This window comes from Balaenoptera acutorostrata, chromosome 19 (assembly GCF_949987535.1).
Source record: "Balaenoptera acutorostrata chromosome 19, mBalAcu1.1, whole genome shotgun sequence".
Taxonomy (NCBI): domain Eukaryota; kingdom Metazoa; phylum Chordata; class Mammalia; order Artiodactyla; family Balaenopteridae; genus Balaenoptera; species Balaenoptera acutorostrata.
Genome location: NC_080082.1, coordinates 54,110,919 through 54,132,965, shown reverse-complemented (window position 1 = coordinate 54,132,965; position 22,047 = coordinate 54,110,919). Strand labels below are relative to the sequence as shown.

Below are 22,047 nucleotides of genomic sequence, written 5' to 3'. Positions count from 1 at the left end.
CCCCGAAGCCCCGCCTCGCCGGACGTGACGTAAAGGGGTACGGGTCTTGTCTGGCTCCTCCCGTCTCCGTTCGCGCGGTGAACCGCTAGCGCCTGGAGCTAGTCCAGGTCTGGTGTGGGGCGCCGGGATCCTGGTCCCGGACCAGTGGGGTCCCGCGCAGCACCCTCGCAATTAACCCTACCTCCCCACACCCTCGAGTGACTAGTTTAGTCTCCCTATAACCCCCGGCGACGAGTCCAGCAGCGCGCCCATTCTTCACGCAGCGCCGGAAAGCACTTTCGAAGAGTTGGGAATTCCACTTGTGTGAGTTCGAGACCCGCATCTGCTAGTTCCTAGCTGTGTTACCTTGAACGAGTGACTTCCTCTCCCAACCCCCTGCCCCAGCCCCAGACTCAGTTTTCTCACCTGTAAAATGAGGATACATTATATTGCTTGATTGTTTTGAAAAATGTGTGTTCAGTGCCACAAGAGCCAGTCACTTTTACCAACTGGGAAGCTGAGGCCCAGAGCAGTGAAAGAATTTGCCTAGGGTTAAATGACGGGCAAAACCAGGGTCTTAATCTCTGAAGCTAGAACGCCTGGTTTCAAATCTTAGCTCCAGCACTTACTTCCTGGATGACCTCTCCCAACAGACTTGTCTCTTCAGAGCCTCCGTTTCCCCATCTGTAAAAAGGGTTGTTATGGGGATTTTAATTTATTTACAACAGCATTTACATTTGTATACTTGCTTTATGCCAGGCGCTGCACTTACCGCTTTATACCCGAAATCTTGTAAGGTAGGGATGATCGTCATCCCCATTGCACCGTCAAGGAAACAGAGGCACAGAAAGGCAAAGGGGTGAGTCAAGATCACACATCTAGGGAATTCTGACAGTCCAATGGTTAGGACTGTGCTTCCACTGCAGGGAGCCTGGGTTCGATCCCTTGTCGGGGAACTAAGATCCCGCAAGCCGCCTGGAGAGGCCAAAAAAAGGGGAAAAAAAGATCACACATCTCAATTGTGTAGATTTGAACTTTGGCTCATCTAATCCAAAATTTGGGTCTTTGGTCACTATTTTTTTTTAATATTTATTTATTATTTTATTTATTTTGGCCGAGCCAGGTCTTAGTTGCAGCATGCATGGGGGATCTAGTTCCCTGACCAGGGATCGAACCCCGGCCCCCTGCATTGGCAGTGCAGAGGCTTACCCACTGGACCACCAGGGAAGTCCCTTTGGTCACTATTGAGTGATACAACTTGATTTTGAGGCTGGGGGTGTTGGAAGAAGAGCCGGAAGTAGGAATATTTTATGTAAATCAGTTCTGCCTCTGCTCAGAATCCTCAGTGGTTGCCATTCTACTCAGGAAAAAAGCCACAGTCTTCACCGTGACTACCTCTAGTGTACCTGAGCTGGCTCTGCTTACCTCCCAGACCTCATCTAATCCTTTTCCCCTCACTCACTCTGCCCATTGGCATCTTTGCTATTTCTCTGAGATATCTTCCAGCACAGGGACTTTACACTGGTTGTTCCCTCTGCCTGGAACATTCTTTCCTCAGCTATTTCAATCGCTCCTTCCCTCACCTCCTTCAGATCTTTACTCAAATGATGTCTCCTCAATGAGGCCTTTCCTAACCACCCTATTTAAACGCGCACTCTTCCCTCCTCTCCCTGCCCTTACCTGGTTTATTTTTCTCTTTAACAAGTGTCACCTTATTACATATACTTATGTATTTTATTTTATTGTGCCTCTCATCAGAAGCCAGCACCAAGAGGGCAAAGATTTTTGCCTGTATTGTTCCTTGCTGTGTCCCCAGTGCCTAGAAAAGCGTATGGTAAGCGCTCAATAGAAATTCTGAAAAGAATAGTTCTTCTATAAGAAATTTCTCTCACATATAGAGCTCTTGTTCTGTACCAGCTCTGTGCCAACCTCTCTACAGACACTATTTCACTGCATCCCTTTCTCACTAACACTGAGCAAGAGGGGATGCCATGGCCCCACTTTATAAATGGGGACACTGAGGGTCAGAGCTCTGCCGGCCTGTAGCCTTTGCTTGTAGCCACCAGGCTATTTGATATGATCTCATGTATCTGATACCAGGCTTGGTACCATGAGTCACAGCCCTGTAGGATAAGTTATTGTCATAGGTGCTTTTTATATATTTTGCCCCCAAGAGTGAGCTGCCACCTGGCTCCTGAGTCAGACCCTTATGTCTGGAAGAGTACAGGGGGTGGTTTCTGTTTTGAAACAGTCAGCTGGAAAGGGGCGTTGGGCACAGATCCAGGGCTATAAAGTGAGTCATCTCTTTACAGACCAATGGGAAGTCATAGCAGGGTCCCCCTAATGCATCATACAGGCTGGGAAGCTGAGATCCAGAAAGTGTTGAGGCTCTTCTGAGGTCACGTAGCACAGGGACAGAGACAGGGAAGTCTGATTCCTGACAAAGGGGGTTGGACAGGGTTTGGGGGAGGCAGTTCTGTGTGGGGAGTGTCATATCCTCTCTCCCAGTGGTGGGAGAGATGTCCCAGCCAGCTGCTTCTGTTCCAGACTGTGAGAAGAGGGGTGAGTCAGTTTACTGGTGGGGGGGGCGGTGGGGGGAAGCAGGCTTTAAGCCTGTCCTCCCTCCCCCATCAACAACACACACACCCAGATGGGCTGGGAGCTGGTTTTCTGGGATGCCAAGGCTCCTGAGTCAGCACTGGGAATCTTGGCTGAGTGTGCTCTGGAAAATGTCAGGCCTACAGGAAACAAAGGGCTCCCACTCACACCATCCTGCAGGTGGGCGGGGAGCTGAGAGAGCCGGGTGTAGGAGGGAACAGGGGCCCAGTGTGCAAAGGGCTGGGTGTGAGAGGGTTTATGCACACCGAGGGAAACAGTTGGTGAGCAAGGCAGGGGGGTTATATGGGCAAGGGAGGAGGTTGGGTACCAGGATACGGGTATTTGAAGCACAAGGTGAGTGTGCAAAGTGGAGGGGCTGCATGTGAAAGGGATATGTTTGCTGAGAAGATGTATGTTCAAAGGAGAGATGTTGAGCCTACTAGGGGTACAGACAAGGAAAACGGAGGCTGACAAAATTTTCGCGCAAAGGAGAGGTGTGGAGTTTGTAAAGGAGAGGAATGTTTGTAAAATAGACGTGTAGGAAACTAAAAGGTCCACCTCGGACAACGCACTTTGAGGTCAGTGTAAGGGCACAGAATGGCACGTGAGCGCTTCGGCTGTGGCCCAGCCCACCCTACCCTTAGGCCGTGGCCCAGCCCACCCTACCCTTAGGCCGTGGCCCAGCCCACCCTACCCTACCCTACCCTACCCTACCCTTAGGCCGTGGCCCAGCCCACCCTGAGGCCCCTCCTCTGGCCCCGCCCCCTCACGTACAGCGGTGCGCATTTTGTGCCAGTCAGCGATCTGCTCCTCGGTCATTCGCTAGCTGACCGGAGGGGGCGGGCATGAGAAGACTCCCGGAAATGCAGGCCTCCCCGGGCGCGTAGCTGACCCAGAGCCGGGGAGTGGGTGCTTAGCAACCGAGGGAAGTGCCTAGTAACCGGGTTGGTAGGGGGGAACACGGGAAGAGTTGTGGGTGCCTAGCAACCGAGGGGAAGGCGGTGCCTAGCAACGAGGGGGTTGCTCAGAGGAGTGGAGCGGTAGCCCTGGAGGATCTGTGGGTGTCTAGCAACGGGGGAGGACCCTAGCAACGGCGCGGAGTGGGACCAGGGGAAAGTGGTTTGGAGAGGTGTTCGGGAAGAGTTATGGGTTCTTAGCAACGAGAGAGGGAACCAGGCGAAACTGGGGGCCTGTTAACAGGGGAGGAAGTCTTTGGTGGTGGGAGTCTTAGGGTGGACACGGAGGAATGTGAGGCAAAGACGGGCAAAGCAGGGAGGTCAGTCCCACAATTCCTACCCGAATAATCCCTCCTCTTCTCCCCCAGACAATGTGGCTGGAGGTGGGGGGCCTACTACGGGGGACCTGTGGACGGTGGGGCCGGACTACTGGTCTGCCTTGTGGGGCCCTGGGGCCTGGGCCCCTCTGCTGGGTAAGAGGCTGGGGAGGGGTCTCCAAGGGGAGGAGGCTGAGGGAGGCTTCAGGGAGTCAAAGGACAGGGAGGGATCTAAAAGGGCCAGGCTGACGGTACATCCTCCACTCGTTACCGGTGTTCACGTCTCTTGCAGGGGCCATGTGGGGGTCCTTGGACCCAAAAGCTTCACCAGGATGGGCCTGGCAGGGGCCTGGGTGAGGAGGACATTCGCAAGGCACGGGAGGCCCGGATCAGGAAGGCACCCCGGCCCCAGGTATCATTGCCCCACACCCAGCAACACCCCATGAAGGCAGCTGGCCTCCCGAGCTTGGGGAAGGGTGTGGTGGCAGGTTGGTTGGACTTCCTGGGTGCTGTGTCCACCTTTTCCCGCTCAGACCTTCTCCCCGTTTCCCAGCTGAGTGACCGTTCTCGAGAACGCAAGGTGCCCACCTCCCGCGTCAGCCGCTTGGCCAACTTTGGGGGTAGGTATGACTGTGGGAGGTTGTGACCTAGATCAGAGGAGGTGACATTTACACAGTGAAGCAAGGAAGAGAGTGGAGCAGAGACAGAGAGAGGAGGGAGAGATGGAAAAAGAATGAAGGCAAAGTCCTGTAGAACCAAGAGAAATAGAGAGGAATGTCATGTTTATTGAGAACTTGGAATGTGCAGGGCCCCATACACATGTGGTCTCTGCACTGAATCAATGAGTGTTTGTTTCCGTTCTATAGATGAGGAAGTGGAGGCTAAGGGAGGTGAAGTGACTTGACCCCGGTTCATGCAGCAGGATTATTCAAACTTCAGGTCACAACCTGCATGAAATAGTTTTCTTTTAATTATTTATTTGGGTTTTTTTGGCTACATTGGGTCTTTGTTGCTGCACGTGGGCTTTCTCTAGTTGCGGCAAGTGGGGGCTGCTCTTCGTTGCAGTGCGTGGGCTTCTCGTTGCAGTGGTGTCTCTAGTTGTGGAGTACGGCTCTAGGCGCACGAGCTTCAGTAGTTGTGGCACATGAGCCCAGTAGTTGTGGCGCACGGGCTTAGTTTCACTGTGGCATGTGGGATCTTCCCAGACCAGGGCTTGAACCCGTGTCCACTGTATTGGCAGGCGGATTCTTAACCACTGCACCACCAGGGAAGCCCTGCATGAAATAATTTAGCAGGTTGCAACCAGCATTAAAAAGAAGAATGGAGGACTTCTCTGGTGGTGCAGTGGTTAAGAATCCGCCTGCCAATGCAGCGGACACGGGTTCAAGCCCTGGTCCGGGAAGATCCCACATGCCGCGGAGAAACTAAGCCCGTGCGCCACAACTACTGAGCCTGTGCTCTAGAGCCCGTGAGCCACAGCTACTGAGCCCACGTGCCACAACTACTGAAGCCCGCGCACATAGAGCTCGTGCTCCCCAACAAGAGAAGACACCGCAATGAGAAGCCCACGCACTGCAACGAAGAGCATCCCCCGCTCGCCGCAACTAGAGAAAGCCTGCGCGCAGCAACGAAGACCCAACGCAGCCAAAAAAAAAAAGAAAAGAAGAATGGAAAATATGTGTACATGTAGAGTAAGGGAAAGTCTTGTTTCATGAAACATTATATATACGTCGGTCTCTACCGGTTATAATGCAAATGTCTTCTTTACTGTGGATCATGGTTCAGGTTTTAAAGATACTGACTGAAGGAGTCAAATACACTGGTTAGAGCTTTGGCACCAGGCTGCGCGGGGTTCAACAGGTGATTCTGCCACATCCTCACTTTGTGACTCTGGATAAGTTACTTAACTTCTCTGAGCCTCGATTTCCTTTTCTGTAAAATGGAAGTTTTTCTGTAAAATTTCTCTCATGAGGGTGTGAGGACAAAATGAGTCAATGCATAAAAGGCACTGGGTAAAAAAAAAAAAAAAAAAAAGGCACTGGGAATGGTTCCTGGCATGGAGAAAAGTGCTCAGAAAATGCCAACTACGATTATTTACAGAGATGGTGACAGTGAAAGAGGCAGAGTGACTCAAGATGTCTTTAAGGACAAGGAGACAGAGGAAATCAGAGCCGGAGAGCTAACATCCAAAGGAGGAACTGAGGGAAAGAGGCCTAGACAGACATGCCGGGTGGACGGAAGGGCAGAGATGGAGAAATAACTGACTTAGAAAAGGAGAGGTGAGCATGAAGAAGAGGAGATGTGGACAGAGAAACAGCAGTCATAGGAAGACAGAGAGTCCTGGGGGGATCATTTCGGGGCCTTCTTACCCATGGCTGCACACTAGAATCATCTGGGATGCTTAAAAGAAAAAGAATTCTGAGGCCTCATCTCAGGCCAGTTCAACCAGAACCTCAGTGGTAGGGCCTGGGCATCGTATTTACAAAACCTCCTCACATGACTCTGTGTGCAGCCAGGGGTGAGAACCACTAACCGGGGAGACAGAGACAAGGAGAGAGGGATGGAGAAAGAAGTAGTCTCACCTCCAAGGGAACCTCAAGCAGGGAGAGAGTGAGTAAGAGACTGATTTGGAGACAGAGGGATGCAAAGAGCTGACTACAAAGAGTTGGGAGACAGGTGTACATAAAGAGAGACAGAGAGGAGAGAGGGTCAGCAGGGTGGGGAGGGGGTGGGGGAGGAGATCGCCCCAGGGCAAGCAGGCACTCAGGCTCCTCTCTCACTCCCCAGGACTGGCTGTGAGCTTGGGGCTGGGAGCACTAGCTGAGGTGGTCAAGAAGTCCCTGCCCGGAGGACGTGTACAATCAGGTACGTGAGCCACGCTGCCTGGGTCCACACCCTGGCCTTGCTGTGTGACCTGGGGTAAGTGGCTTCACCTCTCTGAGCCCCAGTTTCCTCAACTGGAGAATGGAGCTGATGATAACATAGCCACCTCTTAGGGTCGTGGTGGAGTGCTCAGAACAGGGTGAAGCTGCTGTCAGGATGGTGTTGAGTAGAAGCAGGTCATGAGAGAAAATAATGTAAGCCATCCAGAGTTGCGTTCTTAACTGTGAGCAGGAGAGGAAGCATGAAAATAGGAGTGCCGGTGAGGGTCTGTGGACAACAGAGACGGACTGGGCTGTGTAGAGATCAGCATTTGTGGGTACGATTCCGCAACATGTCGATGTCTTGAAACAAAAACAGGGGTGGATATTCTAGATGAAAAAGAGACTAGAGAGATAATAACTGAAAAATGGAATGTGTGAGCCATGGTTGGATGTTTGAAGAAAATAACTATAAGACTTCTGGGGACGATTGGGAAAATCTGAGTATGACTGGGTAGTAGGTATTCAAGAATTAGTGTGAATTTTCTTGGGTGTGATTTTGGCCCGGTGATTGTGTAGGGGATTATTCTTATTCTTCACACAAGTTGAGTGCAAATCAGTCAGCAAAAGTATTGGTCAGGGGCTTCCCTGGTGGCGCAGTGGTTGAGAATCTGCCTGCTAATGCAGGGGACACGGGTTCGAGCCCTGGTCTGGGAAGATCCCACATGCCACGGAGCAGCTGGGCCCGTGAGCCACAATTGCTGAGCCTGCGCGTCTGGAGCCTGTGCCCCGCGACGGGAGGGGCCGCGATAGAGAAAGGCCCGCGCACCGCGATGAAGAGCGGTCCCCGCACCGCGATGAAGAGTGGCCCCCGCTTGCCGCAACTGGAGAAAGCCCTCGCACGAACCGAAGACCCAACACAGCCAAAAAATAAATAAATAAATAAATAAAATCAAGTAAAACTTAAAAAAAAAAAAAAAAAAAAAAAAAAAAAAAGTATTGGTCAGTGTCTGGGTACACACGCACAGATAAAGCGGGTGAGACATCATGTTAAAACATTGAATCAGGTGTGCAGGTATTCACGGTGCTATGAATGCAGTCTTTCTATCTATTTGGATCTTTTTCAAAATAAAAAGTTGAGGGTAGGTAGAGGAATAGGCTTTAGGGTAAGGCCAGACTGAATCTACACCCTGCTTTGCCACTTCTGTGCTGTGTGCCCCAGGGCCAGGCACGGTACCTCTCTGAATCTCTTGCTTCCTCATTTTGAAAATTAAGGCATTGGTAGTTCTTACTTCCTGGGGTGTTGCGGAGGTTCAGCCAGAGAATCCACAGAGACACTTAGAATTCTGCCTGGCACAGGCTGAGCCCTCAGTAAAGAGCTCAATAGGTGTTTTATGAAATAAATAAAAGCTTAATAAACACTTTATTGAATAATAATATAATTTGCATATAGAACTGTGCACATATCATAAGTGTATAGTGTGGTTCATTTTCACAAAGTGGATGCATCTGTGCACCCAGATCAAAAAACCCTAGAACAGCAGTTCTCAAACTTTTTGGTCTCAGGATCCCTCTACACCCTTAAAACTGAGGAATGGATAAACAAGATGTATTATATCCATACAATGGGATTTTATTCGGCTGTAGAAAGGAATGAAGGACTGATCCATGCTATCGTGTGGTTGAATCTTGAAACACTATCCTAAGTGAAAGAAGGCAGAGACAAAAGGCCACATTTTTTTTTTAAGGCCACATATCGTATGATTCCATTTATCTGAAATGTACAGAAGAGGGAAGTCTACAGAGACAGAAAGTAGATTAATGGTTTCCAGGGACTCAAGGGGAGACGGGTCGGGGAAATGGGAGGGGGTAACTGCTGACAGGTTAGCAGTGATGAAAATGTTCTGAAATTGATTGTGGTAATAGTTGCACAACTGAATATACTAGAAGCCATTGAACTGTGCACCTTAAATGGGTGAATTATATCATATATGAATTATATCTCAATAAAGCTATTAAAAAATAGAATGAGAACCCCAAGAACTTATGTGGGGTTGTATTTATGGATATTTGCTGTATTAGAGATTAAAACTGAAAAAAATTTTGAACACAAGAATATATACACACACACAAACACACACACACTCACTCACACACTCTCTCTCTCCATCAGCCGTCAGAGCAGTGACAGCATCACAGGTCACAGAGCTTCTGGAAAACTCTACTGAACATTTGTGGGTGAATGAGAGTAAAAAAGGGCAAATAACATATTAATATTATTATGAAAATAGTTCTGATCTCACAGATCCTCCTAAAGGGTCTCAGGGGCCCCCAGAACACACTTGGAGAATTGCTGCCCTCGTTCTCCAGAACCTCTTCTCGTGCCGCATTCTGGTACCTCCCCCCTCATTAAGGGTCACCACTGTCTTGGCTTCTGACCCCCTGAGATTAGTTTTGTCTGTTTTTGCTCCTTTATATGCACGTAATCAGACAGTGCATTCTCGTATGTGTCTGGTTTGTTTTGCTCAGCATTCTGTTTGAGAGATGCATCCATGTTGCTGTGAGCGGTTGTAGGTTGTTTATTCAACACTGTAATAGTCACCCTGTGACTCTTCCACAGTTCCTTTGTTCGTTCTACTGATGGTCATTTGGGTTGTTTCCAGTTTGGGACTGTTACGAATAGCGCTGCCGTGAGCCTTCTTGGAGTATCTGTTGGTGGACACATTTATGCCTTTCTCTTGGGGATATACCTAGGAGGCAAATTGCATCAGGTATAGTGTGCTTTACTGGAAACTTCCCAGCTGCTTTCCAAAGGGCTTGGGCCATGGCACTCTCATCGGCAGTGTCGGCGTTCAGGTGCCCCACATCTTTGCCAACACTTGGTATTGTCTTCTTTTTTGTTTTAGCCATTTTGGTAGGTGTGCAGTGGTGTCATCCTGATTATTTTTGTGGTTGCCATACTAATGGTTATTCTCTCCACCCCAGAGGGAGGCTCCCGGCCGGGCTCCAGCCTTTTCCTTTCGGAGGCCAATGCCGAGCGGATTGTGCAGACCTTGTGTACGGTTCGGGGGGCCGCCCTCAAGCTTGGCCAAATGCTCAGCATCCAGGGTACGGCATGACCCTTGACTCCTGACCCCTGACCTCAGTTCCACCCTACCCCACCTACCACCAAGCCCCAACTTCAGAGACTCCCACAGGGGCCCCTCCTGGCCTCTCCCCTCACCGCTTCCCTCTTCCCGATGTCTCCCAAGACAACAGCTTCATCAGCCCCCAGCTGCAGCGTATCTTCGAGCGAGTTCGCCAGAGCGCCGACTTCATGCCCCGCTGGCAGATGCTGGTGAGTGCCCAGAGGGGGAAAAGCTGGCGAGGGAGGTGTGCCCCACCTGCCTGGCCCTCCTGTCTTCATGGCTGTGCTCCCTGTCTCACTCTGAGCCTGTGTCCCCATCTGTTAAAGGGGGACCACTAAAGCACACATCTCATAGGATTGTTGTGATGAGTAAATGAGAGAATGGTGCAGAGCACTTAGTCGAGTTCCTGGCAGGCTCAGGGCTCTGTCAGGGCTGTTAAAGAGGCGGTGAAGTGCTGTGGTCAGGGACCAGACTTCGGGAGTTCAAACCCTGGCTCTGCCACTTACTACCTGTGCGGTTAGACGTGTGGCCTGCCCTCTCTGTGCTTCAGTTACCTCATCTGTGATTGGTGGTAGTCATAGCAATGGCCACATCATGGGGCTATGGAAATCAGTGTATATGTAAAGCACTTTGAAGGGTCCCTGACACCCCATGAGTGACATGCAAGTGTTAGCTCTTCTTATTACCGGTCTTTTAATTAAAGGAGAGAGTGTCTGTAAATAGATTGGCACAGCGCCAGGCACTGAGTAAATGCCTGGGCAAGGGTGTGGAATCCGGAATCCAGCTGCCTGCCTTCTGAGCTCTGTTTGGTTCCCTCGCCATGTGACCCTGGGCAATTACTGCCCTTCTCTGAGCCACTCTATACAGGGCCCAGCCCACAGGAAGCCCTCTGTAAATTTTAGCTCTCCTTTATCACATTAACTTTTGAGTTAATAATACAATATACGGGTATAATGAAGGATTATTATCAATCTTAACCCTACATGATTGCAATCCACACATCAGCCCACACAGCCTCGGGAGTATGGGCTCAGGCTGGGCCTCCCAGTCTGCCAGCGCCTGGCTCATCACCTTGGTCAAGAGATCTCTCTCTGAGCCTCAGTTTCCTCATCTGTAAAGTGGGGTAGCGGCCAAGAGCTTGGCCCAGGGCCCCACGTGCGGTGAGTGGGGTTATTAACGCGCAAAGCGCTCAGCACAGAACGTGAACCTGGCTGCGTGAAACCATGATGACGATTGTCATGACCACTCTCCCCAGAGAGTTCTGGAAGAGGAGCTCGGCAAGGAGTGGCAGGCCAAGGTGGCCTCTCTGGAGGAGGTGCCCTTTGCTGCCGCCTCAATCGGGCAGGTGCACCAGGGCGTGCTGAGGGACGGGACGGAGGTGGCCGTGAAGATCCAGGTGAGAGGGGAGGTGGGGCGGGGGTGGGCTGGGCACCCGGCCGCCCCAGAGGGGTGACTCCCATCCTCCTCCCCTCCCAGTACCCAGGCGTCGCCCAGAGCATCCAGAGCGACATCCAGAACCTGCTGGCGGTGCTCAAGATGAGCGTGGCCCTGCCGGAGGGTGAGGCGCCCGGTCCACCCTGACTGGCGGAGGGTCGCCCTGAAGAGGGACAGCGGGGCTGGATGGGGGGGGCGGGGGGCCAGGTCGGGGCAGGGTGCGCCTGTGTGTGTGAGCCTGAGTGAATACCTCAGTCTGCGTGTTTGAGACAGAACAAAGGGGCACCAAGGCGGGGAAAGCCCAGAGTAGTATGGGCGTGTGAGAAAAAGACAAACTCAGAGATGCCAAGAGGAGCCCAGACAGAAATCCAGAAACAGACACACAGGGGGTGTGTGGAGAAGAACTGGAGGCCTGAGAAAGAGCCACAGAAACAGGAAGGGAGCGTAAGTGGGACCTCACGTGTGTGTTACAGCATGTGAGACAGTGCCTGGGGGAGATGGAGCAGAGGTGTGTGTGTGTGTGCGCGCACGAGGTAGCGAGGAGAGAAGAGAGTGAGAGAGTCAGGCCCGGAAGTAAGCTTCAGAGACACTGAGAGCAGTGTGAGAGAGTATGGAAAAAGGACAGAGAGGGACTTCCCTGGCGGTCCAGTGGTTAGGACTCCACGCTGCCACTGCAGGGAGCCCAGGTTCAATCCCTGGTCAGGGAACTAAGATGGGAACTAAGATCCCACGTGTCACGAGGTGCGGCCAAAATATTTTTTAATATGATATGATAGGGGCCCCTATGATAGGGGCCTAAGGACCGCTGTGTGTGCCTGAGAAAGAGACCCGAGCAGAGAGGCTTCCGCGGAGCCCGCAGTCGTGTGAAGGACAGAGGGGGAGTGCGTGGCCAGAGAGTGCGGGTAAAAGGCATGGAGCAGACGGGGTGAGGGATGGTGAGACAGGGACAGAGTGAGAGGCACGACCAGCAAGAGAAGACGTCCCTGAGTGGGAGCCTGAGGGGCTGGACGGGGCGAGGGGCAGGCTGTGGCCTTCCTGCCTGACACGCTGCCGCCCCTCAGGCCTGTTTGCAGAGCAGAGCCTGCAGGTGTTGCAGCGGGAGCTGGCTTGGGAATGTGACTACCGTCGTGAGGCGGCTTGTGCCCAGAACTTCAGGTGAGCTGAGGCCCCTACAGGCCCCTGGAGGCTCCCTTCGTCCCTCCAGCTTCCCTCCCGGGCTGAGAGGGCGGTGGATGCCCTCACAGCCTCCGGCAGCTGGAGCCCTGGGGTAGGGCTGGCGACTCTTCCTCTTCATTTGTTCATCCATCCATGCCTTCACTCATTACTTCGTTCACACCCTGTGTCCTCTGTGAGCTTAGGCAGGTCACTTCCTCTCTCTAAATGTCTCTACCTTCTCATCTGTCAAATGGGACACAGAACCACTGCAGGCTGATGGGGGAGACAGACTTGTCAACAGGCACTCCGTCACATGAGATCCCGTTACACCCACCGGACTAACAGAGATGAAGCAGTCTGTCTGTGTCAAGAGTTGGAGAGAACGGGGCTGCAGGGCATCCTTTGTACACTGTGGACAGAGGGAGAAATTGATGCAAGCATTTTGGAGAATGGTTGGGCATCATCAAGCCTCAGTGTTCACATCCAACCCACCAGCTGCCCTCCTGGCTAAATACTCTAGTGACCCTTAATGCCGGTGCACACCGTCAGACTTTTCCGGAATAGTCAGAGCAGCAATAGCCCCAAACTGGAAACAACCCAAATCTACCAAATTCACCCAACAGGGGGGATACATAAGTTGTGGTATATTCATCACAATTCGTACAGCATCAAAAATGAATGAACTACAGCTACGTGGAACGGTGGTTGTATCTTAGAGGCAGCCTGATAAGCGGCAATTAATTGCACCTCAGTGAGACCTTCCACAGCGTGGAGCACGGCCCACACGTTTACTGAGCCCGGCTCTGTAGACACGAAGCGAGAGAAAGGGCAGTAGAAGGCAATGGTTAGGGGCATGGGCTCAGATGTGGGATCCAGTCAGGATCCAGTCCCGGGTCAGCCCTTAACAGGCTGGGTGGCCTTAATCTGCCCAGTGGCCTTGGGAGAGCATCCTCCTCAGGGGGAGTGAGGATAAAAGGGAATTGTGCTGACTGAATGCTCAGCAGAGCCCTGCCCTTTGAGGAGCGGATCAAACATCAGAGATTTGATAAACAAGGACAAAAATACAAGCCCCCAAAGCGGGACCTGGAGATGGAGAGTGTCAGGTGGGCTGGGCCAGAGCACTCCAGTGTGGGATCTGGGGAGACCACCACCTCACAGGATTTCCCAGTGCTCTCAGGATAAAACCCACATCATTTCTCATTTCCCCGGCTCCTCCCCATCTCCCTGTCCCCCCACCCCCCCAACTCCAGCCGTCCCACAGGTCCCCAACCAAAGGCCTCGCTAATATTCTTTGCCTCCCAAATCTTGCATTGACACACCTATCTCAATCTGTTATGGTCTGTTTGTTTGTTAGAGTGTGGTCTCTGCTGTGTGTGGCGGGATCACGCCTGGGGCTCATCTACTGCTCTGTCACCCAGCATCATCCAGCACAGGGGTGGACACCGAGAAAGGTTCTTTCCCTTTATTAGCCAGTGTTCAGAATAATGACTCCAAGGAGTGGCCAGTGAGTATCACTGTGGACTCGGAGATTTGTATATGAGTGACTATTTTTTGGATGGATTAATTGATAAGTTGATGAGAAAGTAATGCTCATCAAGCTTAATTAATACACTGAGTTCATCCTGGGGCGACCAACAGAGAAGTGTTTCCGGAAGGGAAGTGGTAATTGGGCCTCCAGCAGCACCCAGCTTAGGGGCAGACACAGAGTGGGTACCATGGAGATATTTGGTGAATGAGTGAATGAGTGAATGAATGAAATGTCTGAATGAATGTCAATCCAACCAGGTATTGGCCATCACTCCAGACAGACAGGAAAGAGGAGGGCAGGAGGAAAGGCAAGACAAAGACTGTTCATGGAAGACTCGTCAGAGGAGGGGGAGGCCTCAATCAGGGCCACAGGGGCCTGAAGTGTGAAGTCCCATCCCCGCCCCTCCTATCTGCCTCAGGCAGCTGTTGGCAGATGACCCCTTCTTTCGGGTGCCAGCCATTATTCAGGAGCTGTGCACGACGCGGGTGCTGGGCATGGAGCTGGCTGGAGGGGTCCCGCTGGACCAGTGCCAGGGCTTGAGCCAGGACATCCGGAACCAGGTACATGGGGCTCATGGGACAGTAGGGAGGGTGCTGCCCTGGGGCACAGCTGGCAGGACAACCCAGACCCATGGTCCCTCTGCAGGCCTCAGAGGGTTTTACAGGGGCACATGGCTCTGAGATGTTTCTTACTCCTCCTTCCCACCCCAGATCTGCTTCCAGCTCCTGAGGCTTTGTCTCCGGGAGCTGTTTGAGTTCCGATTCATGCAGACGGACCCCAACTGGGCCAACTTCCTGTATGATGCCTCCAGCCACCAGGTTGGTTCCTTGTGATGCGTGTCAGGGTACATTAGCTGCTGTAACAGATATTGCCCAATATGGCAGTAGCTCAACACAGTGGTAGTTGATTACCCATGTAACAGGCTGGAGTGGCCCTCCTCCAGGCAGTGAGTCAGGGACCCAGGCTCCTTCCCTTTTGTGAGTGTACCATCCCCTAGGACTTGAAAGGCTCTCCTTCCAGTGCAAGGGGAAAGAGAGGTTGAGAGGGTAACCCCCTGTCTAACTGCTTTGGCCGGAAGTGACCCATCATTCCCTTCACCATTCCACTGATAAGAACTGGTCATGGGGCTAGTCTAGATGCAGGGGATGCTGGGAAATGGAGTCCCTGGCTAGGCAGTGGCTTCCTAGTGGCAGTGGAGAAGAGGGAGCACCACTTCTGCAAGACAGTCATCATTACCACACCCATCATTCACTTAGAACACACCAAGCACCTACTGCCTCTTGAAAGTGATGCCAGGACAACCCTGATCCTTGCCTTCCCAGAGTTCCCAGTCCAATGCAGGGACCCATCACCAGACAGTATGACCTGTAGTTAATACCTTGATGGGGAAGCACAGGCGAGGGGCCAGTGATGGGGGTGGGGCACAGGGGGCGGTGGGAAGCCAGGAAAAGTGGCTGACCCTGCCTGAGGTGGGTGGGGTCAAGGAAGGTGAAACCAGAAAGACAAGAGGACAGCCTTCTAAGGAGCAGGGAAGAGCATACTTGGCAAAGGACACAGGCTGTCCAAAGGCCTGGGGGTGACAGTTTGGACTGAAAAACTCTCAGCGTGCATGGTTGCTAAGTGGCTCTCCAAAGTGATCTGTGCCATTCTGTCCCCAGAGGGGTCTTTCTGAAACACAAATCTGGCCAAGCTGTCCCTTCTACAGCTTCCAACACCCTCAGGATCAAGTGAGCCCTGTGCTGAGTGTGACATGGCCCCACTTAGTCCAGCCTCAGTCCCTTGACACCCTCTTCCCCCCCAAGTGCACAGACACCCTGCATCCCTCCAAGGCTCACACCCCAGGGCGGGTGTCTTCCTTCCTCAGCTGTGGTGATATGAGGCCTGACATCAATTTATTGGGTCTCAACAGCAGTTTTTGTTTTAAAAAGATAGAATGTGTTGGCAGATGGGAGGGATGCATATTATTTCAGGACACTTTTGTTTTATGTTTATATTCATATGTGTATGTGCACTGGTGCCCAGGATAATCTGCATTTCTTTTTTTCTTTTCTTTTTAAATAACTTTATTTATTTTATTTATTTATTTTTGGCTGTGTTAGGTCTTCGTTGCTGCGCGCGGAGTTTCTCTAGTTGTGGAGAGTGGGGGCTACTCTTCATTGCGGTGGGTGGGCTTCTCACTGCGGTGGCTTCTCTTGTTGCAGAGCACGGACACTAGGCACATGGGCCTCAGTAGTTGCAGCACGTGGGCTCAGTAATTGTGGCGCGCGGGCTCTAGAGCACAGGCTCAGTAGTTGTGGCGCACGGACTTAGTTGATCCACAGCATGTGGGATCTTCCTGGACTAGGGCTTGAACCCGTGTCCCCTGCATTGGTAGGCAGATTCTTAACCACTGCGCCACCAGGGAAGCCCCTAATCTTCATTTCTTACTGTGGGTTTTAATAAACAGTTTGAACTCCACTGTCGTAGAGAAACTTACACACATGTTCATGGGGTACTGCTTTTTTTTTTTTTGCCATTTTTTAAACATTTCAACTTTATTTGGTTCATTTTATCTACATTCTTATTTACTTATTTTTAATTTATTTATTTATTTATTTATTTATTTTTGGCTGCATTGGGTCTTCGTTGTGGTGCGCGGGCTTCTCCTGTTGTGGAGCACAGGTTCTAGGCGCATGGGCTTCAGTAATTGTGGTGCATGGGCTCAGTAGTTGTGTCTCACGGGCTCTAGAGCCCAGGCTCAGTAGTTGTGGCACATGGGCTTAGTTGCTCCGCAGTATGTGGGATCTTCCCGGACCAGGGATCAAACCCGTGTCCCCTGCATTGGCAGGCGGATTCTTAACCACTGCGCCACCAGGGAAGTCCCTTTTTTTTGAATTTTTGAATTTTATTTTATTTATTTTTTTATACAGCAGTTTCTTATTAGTTATCTGTTGTATACGTATTAGTGTATAGATGTCAATCCCAATCTCCCAATTCATCCCACCACCACCTCCCCACCCCACCCCACCCCCCCACTTTCCCCCCTTGGTATCCATACATTTGTTCTCTACATCGGCGAGCACTGCTTCTAATAGCAAAACCTAGAAATAACCACAGTGCCCATCAAGCAGATAAATATGATATATTCATGCAACAAAATCTTACATGGCAGTGAAAAAATGAATGAATGAGCTAGAGCAATGGGGATGAATTGCAAAACCATGTCAAACACAAAGAATTTGCAGAATAACTATCATAAATACCATTTATATGAAGTTTTAAAATATGCAAAACATTAGTATGTTTTGTTCATGGATCCACATATGTATAGAAAATGTAGCAACACATGCATGGGAATTTCAGGAAACAATTTAATAATAAAAATAATTTCAGGAAAGTGGTGACCCTGGAAGAGAGGGTGGGGGTGGGGGGAGGTAGGATCAGGCCCCACTTAGATTGGTAGTGTTTTATATTTTAAACTGGGTAGTAGGATTTGTGGGTGTTGATTTTACTTTCCCATATATTTTATTATTCTCCAGATATTTTTTTCTGAGCCTAAAACATGTTGTTATAAAAACAACTAGGACCCCAAAAATAAAAACCAGGTCCCTTGAGCTTCATGTGGGGGTGGATTGATGTGTGGAGACCGGAAGCCAGGAGCCCAGGGGAGGCAGCTGGGCGGGGCCTTGGGCAGGAGGGGCAGCGTGTGGGGAGAGGGGGACAGACCCTGGCACCCCCATAGACAATGGGGAGCACTGGTGGACTCCCAGTGTCCCTTTCACCATCCTTCATTTCCAGGTGATCTTGCTGGACTTTGGTTCAAGTCGGGCATTTGGGACTGAATTCACAGACCATTATATCGAGGTGAGTTCCCCCAATCCTGGGGTCTCTGAAGGGTCGAGCCTCAAGCCATATAGTAAGGCTTGTAGAGAAGGAGAAACAGAATATCTGGAATGAAGAAATAAATAATAGTGATATTAATAGCAGCTAACAAATACCAAGCACTTAATATTATGTTGGGCACCTTTTTAAGTGCTGTACATGTGGTAACTGATCTAAACCAGAAAGCAACTCTATGAGATGAGGACCATTTTTAACCCCATTTTACAGAGGAAGTAACTGGGGCTCAGAGACGTTAAGTCACTTGCCTAAGGTCACAGCAGACCTGGGATTCAAACTCAGGGAGTCTGGTTACACAGCCCATGTTCCCAGCCCCTCACTAGCTGCGTCCTAAGAGAAAGGCCCACGATGGCCAGCCTGTCACCTCCCCACACCCGATGCTGTCCAGGGCCTTGGTGTCCAGCCTTTTGCTCACATGCCTCCCCTCCAGCTGCTCTCTAGTGAGCAGTTCTCTCTTTAAGAAGTGTTTCCTCACTTTATGTTGCCCGTCCTTCCCACCCACAGGGGTTGATTTGTCTCAGAGCCCACAGAAAACACCATCTCATTAATTTGTTGAGATTGGACATTCGACCTGGGTCTTTTTTTTTTGGTTGCGTTGAGTTCATTGCTGCATGAGGGCTTTCTCTGGTTGTGGCGAGCGGGGGCTACTCTTTGCTGCGGAGCACGGGCTCTAGGTGTGCAGGCTTCAGTAGTTGTGGTGCACAGGCTCAGTAGCTGTGGCCCACGGGCTTATTAGTTGCTCCGTGGCATGTGGGATCTTCCCGGACCAGGGATCGAACCCGTGTCCCCTGCATTGGCAGGCGGATTCTTAACCACTGCACCACCAGGGAAGTACCTCAACCCGGGTCTTCTAATCACTGGGTCATCAATTCAAACGTTCTCTGACCCCCCTCTGTGCCTAGTCTTATTCTAGACGATACTGGGGACAACAGTGACCAATGCAGTCCAGGTCTCTGCCTTCACAAAACTCACAGTCCAGTAGGGGGACAGACAGAAAGGACCAGAGTGGTCAGGGCTGGGTTGGGAGAATCACGGGGGACTGAGGGAGACCGGATGAGGAGCCTGGCCTGACCTAGGGGGCCAGGGAGGGCTTCCTGGAGGAGAAGACATCAGAGTTGAGACCTGAGGGATGAGGAGACCAATCAGGAAGGAGCTAGGAGGGTACTCCAGCCAGATAACATGGGCAAAGGCCAAGGGGTGAAAAAGGATATTCCGACTAGAGCAGCACTTCTCAAACTTTAATGTGCATGAGAACCCCACCACCACCATGATCATGTTAAAATGCAGATTCTGGTCTGGAGTTAGGCTTAAGATGCTGCCTTTCTAACATGCTCCCAGGTGATGCCAAAGCTACTTGTACAGGGACCACGCTCTGAGTAGTAAGATCCTAGAGGACCAGAGGGAAGTTCGCATTCGGACTGGGCAGGCAGGTGGGACAGAGCAGGAGCCAGCGGTGAGGCTGGAGCCCAGTCGCTCTGGGCCTCTGAAGCCACGCTTTGCAGCTTGTACTTTATTCGGGTGCCCTGGGGAGCCGTGGAAGGCATTGGAGCAGGGGAGGGACATAGAATCTGGAAACTCCTGAATAACGAGTGGTCTTTTAAGACAGGCCGGGAGCCTGGGCGGTTGGGGGTTGGAGGGGGTTCTGGCCTGAGGACTGGGGGATGGTGGGGCCACCCTTTAGATGGGGACAGGAAGGAATTGGTAACCCCCCTCCTCCCTCCCCCCGCCAACACACAGAGGCTCCTTGGGGCCCTCTCTGCAGGACACTCGAGGCACAAAGTCGAGGCCTCTCTGGGTAGTTGGGACATCCCCTGCCCCTCCCCACCACAGGCCTGTTCAGCACCGCCCTCCTGCCGCCTCCCCAGCCCTTTCCAGTTTAAGAAAGGCCTGTCACACTGACCCCCCAAGGACCACAGGCGTGACAGATGGCCAGCCAGGCTGGGGCAAGGGGAGCTGGGACAGAACAGAACCGCCAGATTTAATCCTGTATCCCCCTTCCTCCCAAGAAGGGGCAACTCAGTGGTGAAGGGTTCGCCCCAGTTCCTTGCTATTCCCCACTCTGAGCCTGTTTCCTCGTCTGTGAAGTAGGGACCCGCCTATTTACCTCTTAATAGTAATAGTAGCTCACAATATTTTGGCCGTTCCTACACGCGGGCACCGTGCGAAGCACTCCACAGATAAACCTTCATCCTCCAAGAACCTGGCAAGGAAGATGCTTTCATCATCCCCACTTCACAGATGAGAAAGCAGAGGCCCCAAAAGCAAAGCGACTTGCCCCAGAGTCAGCCAGCAAGCGGCAGAGCTGGGATGAAGCCCAAGCAGGCTGGCTCCCACTTCTGTCTGTCTGTCCATGTGCCCTCAACTCCTGCCCATCCTGCGTGGCTGGAGAGCTGCTTAGCTCCAAACACTGATTTGCTAAACAAGGGGTTTTCACCAAGGGCCTCCTGAGTGAGCGCCACTTGGGACTAAACCCAGCCAGGATCCCTGCCTTCCTGGGGCTCCAAGTCCAGGGCAGGAACCAGACATCAACAGACATCAACCAGGTGATCACAGAGATGGCAACCTCAGAGGCAGTTCTGGGTCATGATCACATACTTGCCCAATTGAGTGTTTGGACCCATGGGTACCACTTGACATTTGCTTTCCTCTGTGCTGTTTCACTGTGGTAGTTTCCAGGCAGGCTCTGCCTTCCCAGCCAGGTGGGCAGAACACCTGACCACTGCAGCCCCCAGGCTCTGGAACAGTCTTGAGAGAGACACAGACAGGGGTAAGGTGGGGAAGGAGAGGCTTCTAGGTGAGAGGGCTTAGGTAGATGAGAACAGAAGTGGGTACTGGCAGGGCCCGGCTTCTAGCTCCCACCTCCAGACCCCTCCTTGAACCCCTCTGACCCTGTGCCCACATCCATCTCCCCAGGTGGTGATGGCTGCAGCCAACGGAGATAGAGACCGGGTCCTGCAGAAATCACGAGACCTCAAATTTCTCACAGGCTTTGAGACCAAGGTTGGGAGAGTAGGGGCTGGTGTCTCTTGCGGGGAGTGGGGAGCTGCTTCTCTCTACTGGGGAAACTGTGGATGAGTGAGGAACTCTAAGGGGGCTGCTTATCTGTACTGGGGGTTCTGGGGAGGAGGGGGGAATGGGGGCTGCTTGGCTACTCAGGAATCCTGAGAAAATGGGCACCACTTATCTGTTCTAGAGGGAGGAATGGGGGACTGCTGGTGGATGGCGGCGGGGGGGGTCGGGGAACAGAGGCTGCTTCTCTGTTCTAGAGAGAGTGAGGGCTATTTGTCTACTGGAGGCCCTGCGAGGACAGGAAGGGCCCTTTCTTTTGGGAGGAGTAGGGGGCTGCTTGTCTCTTAGGGGCTCTGGAAGGGGTGGCGGCTGCCTATTACTCTTTGGGGAGTTGGGGGCTTGTGTTTATACTTGAGACTCTGGGGGAATGGAGGGCTGTATGTCCACACTGGTTGCCTCTGGTTTCCCCGACCCCTAGGCATTCTCGGACGCCCACGTGGAGGCCGTGATGATCCTGGGGGAGCCCTTCGCCACCCAGGGCCCCTACGACTTTGGAGCGGGTGATACTGCCCGCCGTGTGCAGGGCCTCATCCCTGTGCTGCTGCAGCACCGGCTTCGCCCACCGCCTGAAGAGACCTATGCCCTGCACAGAAAGCTGGCGGGGGCTTTCCTGGCCTGTGCCCGCCTCCATGCCCACATCGCCTGCCGGGACCTCTTCCAGGACACCTACCACCGCTACTGGGCCAGTCGCCAGGCATAGCCACTGCCCGAAGCCTCCTAACCAGAGGGGTGTCTGCTCAGACCCCTCAGAGACTCCATCTCGGGATTCCAGCCCCATAGCAGGTCATCCCCTGCTCTGAGGCCTCCTTCCCTCTCTGCTGCAGGTCTGGGGACCCACCTTGGGCTTGGGACTAGGGAATTCCAGCTTCATACCTACCGCCGTATCCTGCTCTCCCCACTCCAAAGGGAGCATCCAGGAACTCTACCCAGCTATTAATTTATGTGTGCCAACATGTGAGAGAGCCTTAGGCCCCTCCGCACTGCCATTGTGGAGATCAGACTCACCAAGACGGGGAGCCCCTGACCTCTGCCTCAGGTCTCCCCCAGATGTGGCCGGTGTTTGAAACTTCGGTCCTAATAAAAGTGGCCCTCCCCTTCCCCCAGCTCTTTTCTCTGCGCTGGGCGGGGAGGGAGAGGAGCTCG

At 52.2% G+C, this 22,047-nt stretch overlaps 1 protein-coding gene across 9 annotated transcripts; it reads left to right on the top strand.

Moving 5' to 3' along the window:
- Positions 1 to 49: 49 nt before the first annotated feature.
- On the top strand, positions 50 to 22,002 carry COQ8B (coenzyme Q8B). 9 transcript variants are annotated; one of them, XM_007166805.2, is made up of 17 exons: positions 50 to 303; positions 739 to 838; positions 1,738 to 1,813; positions 3,902 to 4,006; positions 4,143 to 4,262; positions 4,404 to 4,470; positions 6,638 to 6,715; positions 9,697 to 9,819; positions 9,963 to 10,048; positions 11,095 to 11,235; positions 11,316 to 11,397; positions 12,335 to 12,428; positions 14,375 to 14,516; positions 14,667 to 14,774; positions 17,734 to 17,799; positions 20,749 to 20,835; positions 21,323 to 22,002. In XM_007166805.2, exons 2-17 carry the CDS (start codon positions 783 to 785, stop codon positions 21,602 to 21,604), a joined length of 1,713 nt encoding a protein of 570 aa, XP_007166867.3. In that variant the 5' UTR covers positions 50 to 303; positions 739 to 782; the 3' UTR covers positions 21,605 to 22,002. The 9 variants fall into 9 exon arrangements, 8 of the variants coding, with proteins under 8 accessions (XP_007166867.3, XP_028017652.2, XP_057389916.1 ...); XM_028161851.2 differs by lacking the exon at positions 739 to 838; XM_057533933.1 differs by lacking the exon at positions 1,738 to 1,813.
- Positions 22,003 to 22,047: the final 45 nt, after the last annotated feature.

Coding starts and splice junctions, on each gene's coding strand:
- COQ8B (XM_057533932.1), top strand. CDS start 2,655: ATGCCAAGGCTCCTGAGTCAGCACTGGGAATCTTGGCTGAGTGTGCTC. Junction 9,820..9,962: donor CCAAATGCTCAGCATCCAGG/GTACGGCATGAC, acceptor ATGTCTCCCAAG/ACAACAGCTTCATCAGCCCC. Junction 11,398..12,334: donor GAGCGTGGCCCTGCCGGAGG/GTGAGGCGCCCG, acceptor GCCGCCCCTCAG/GCCTGTTTGCAGAGCAGAGC.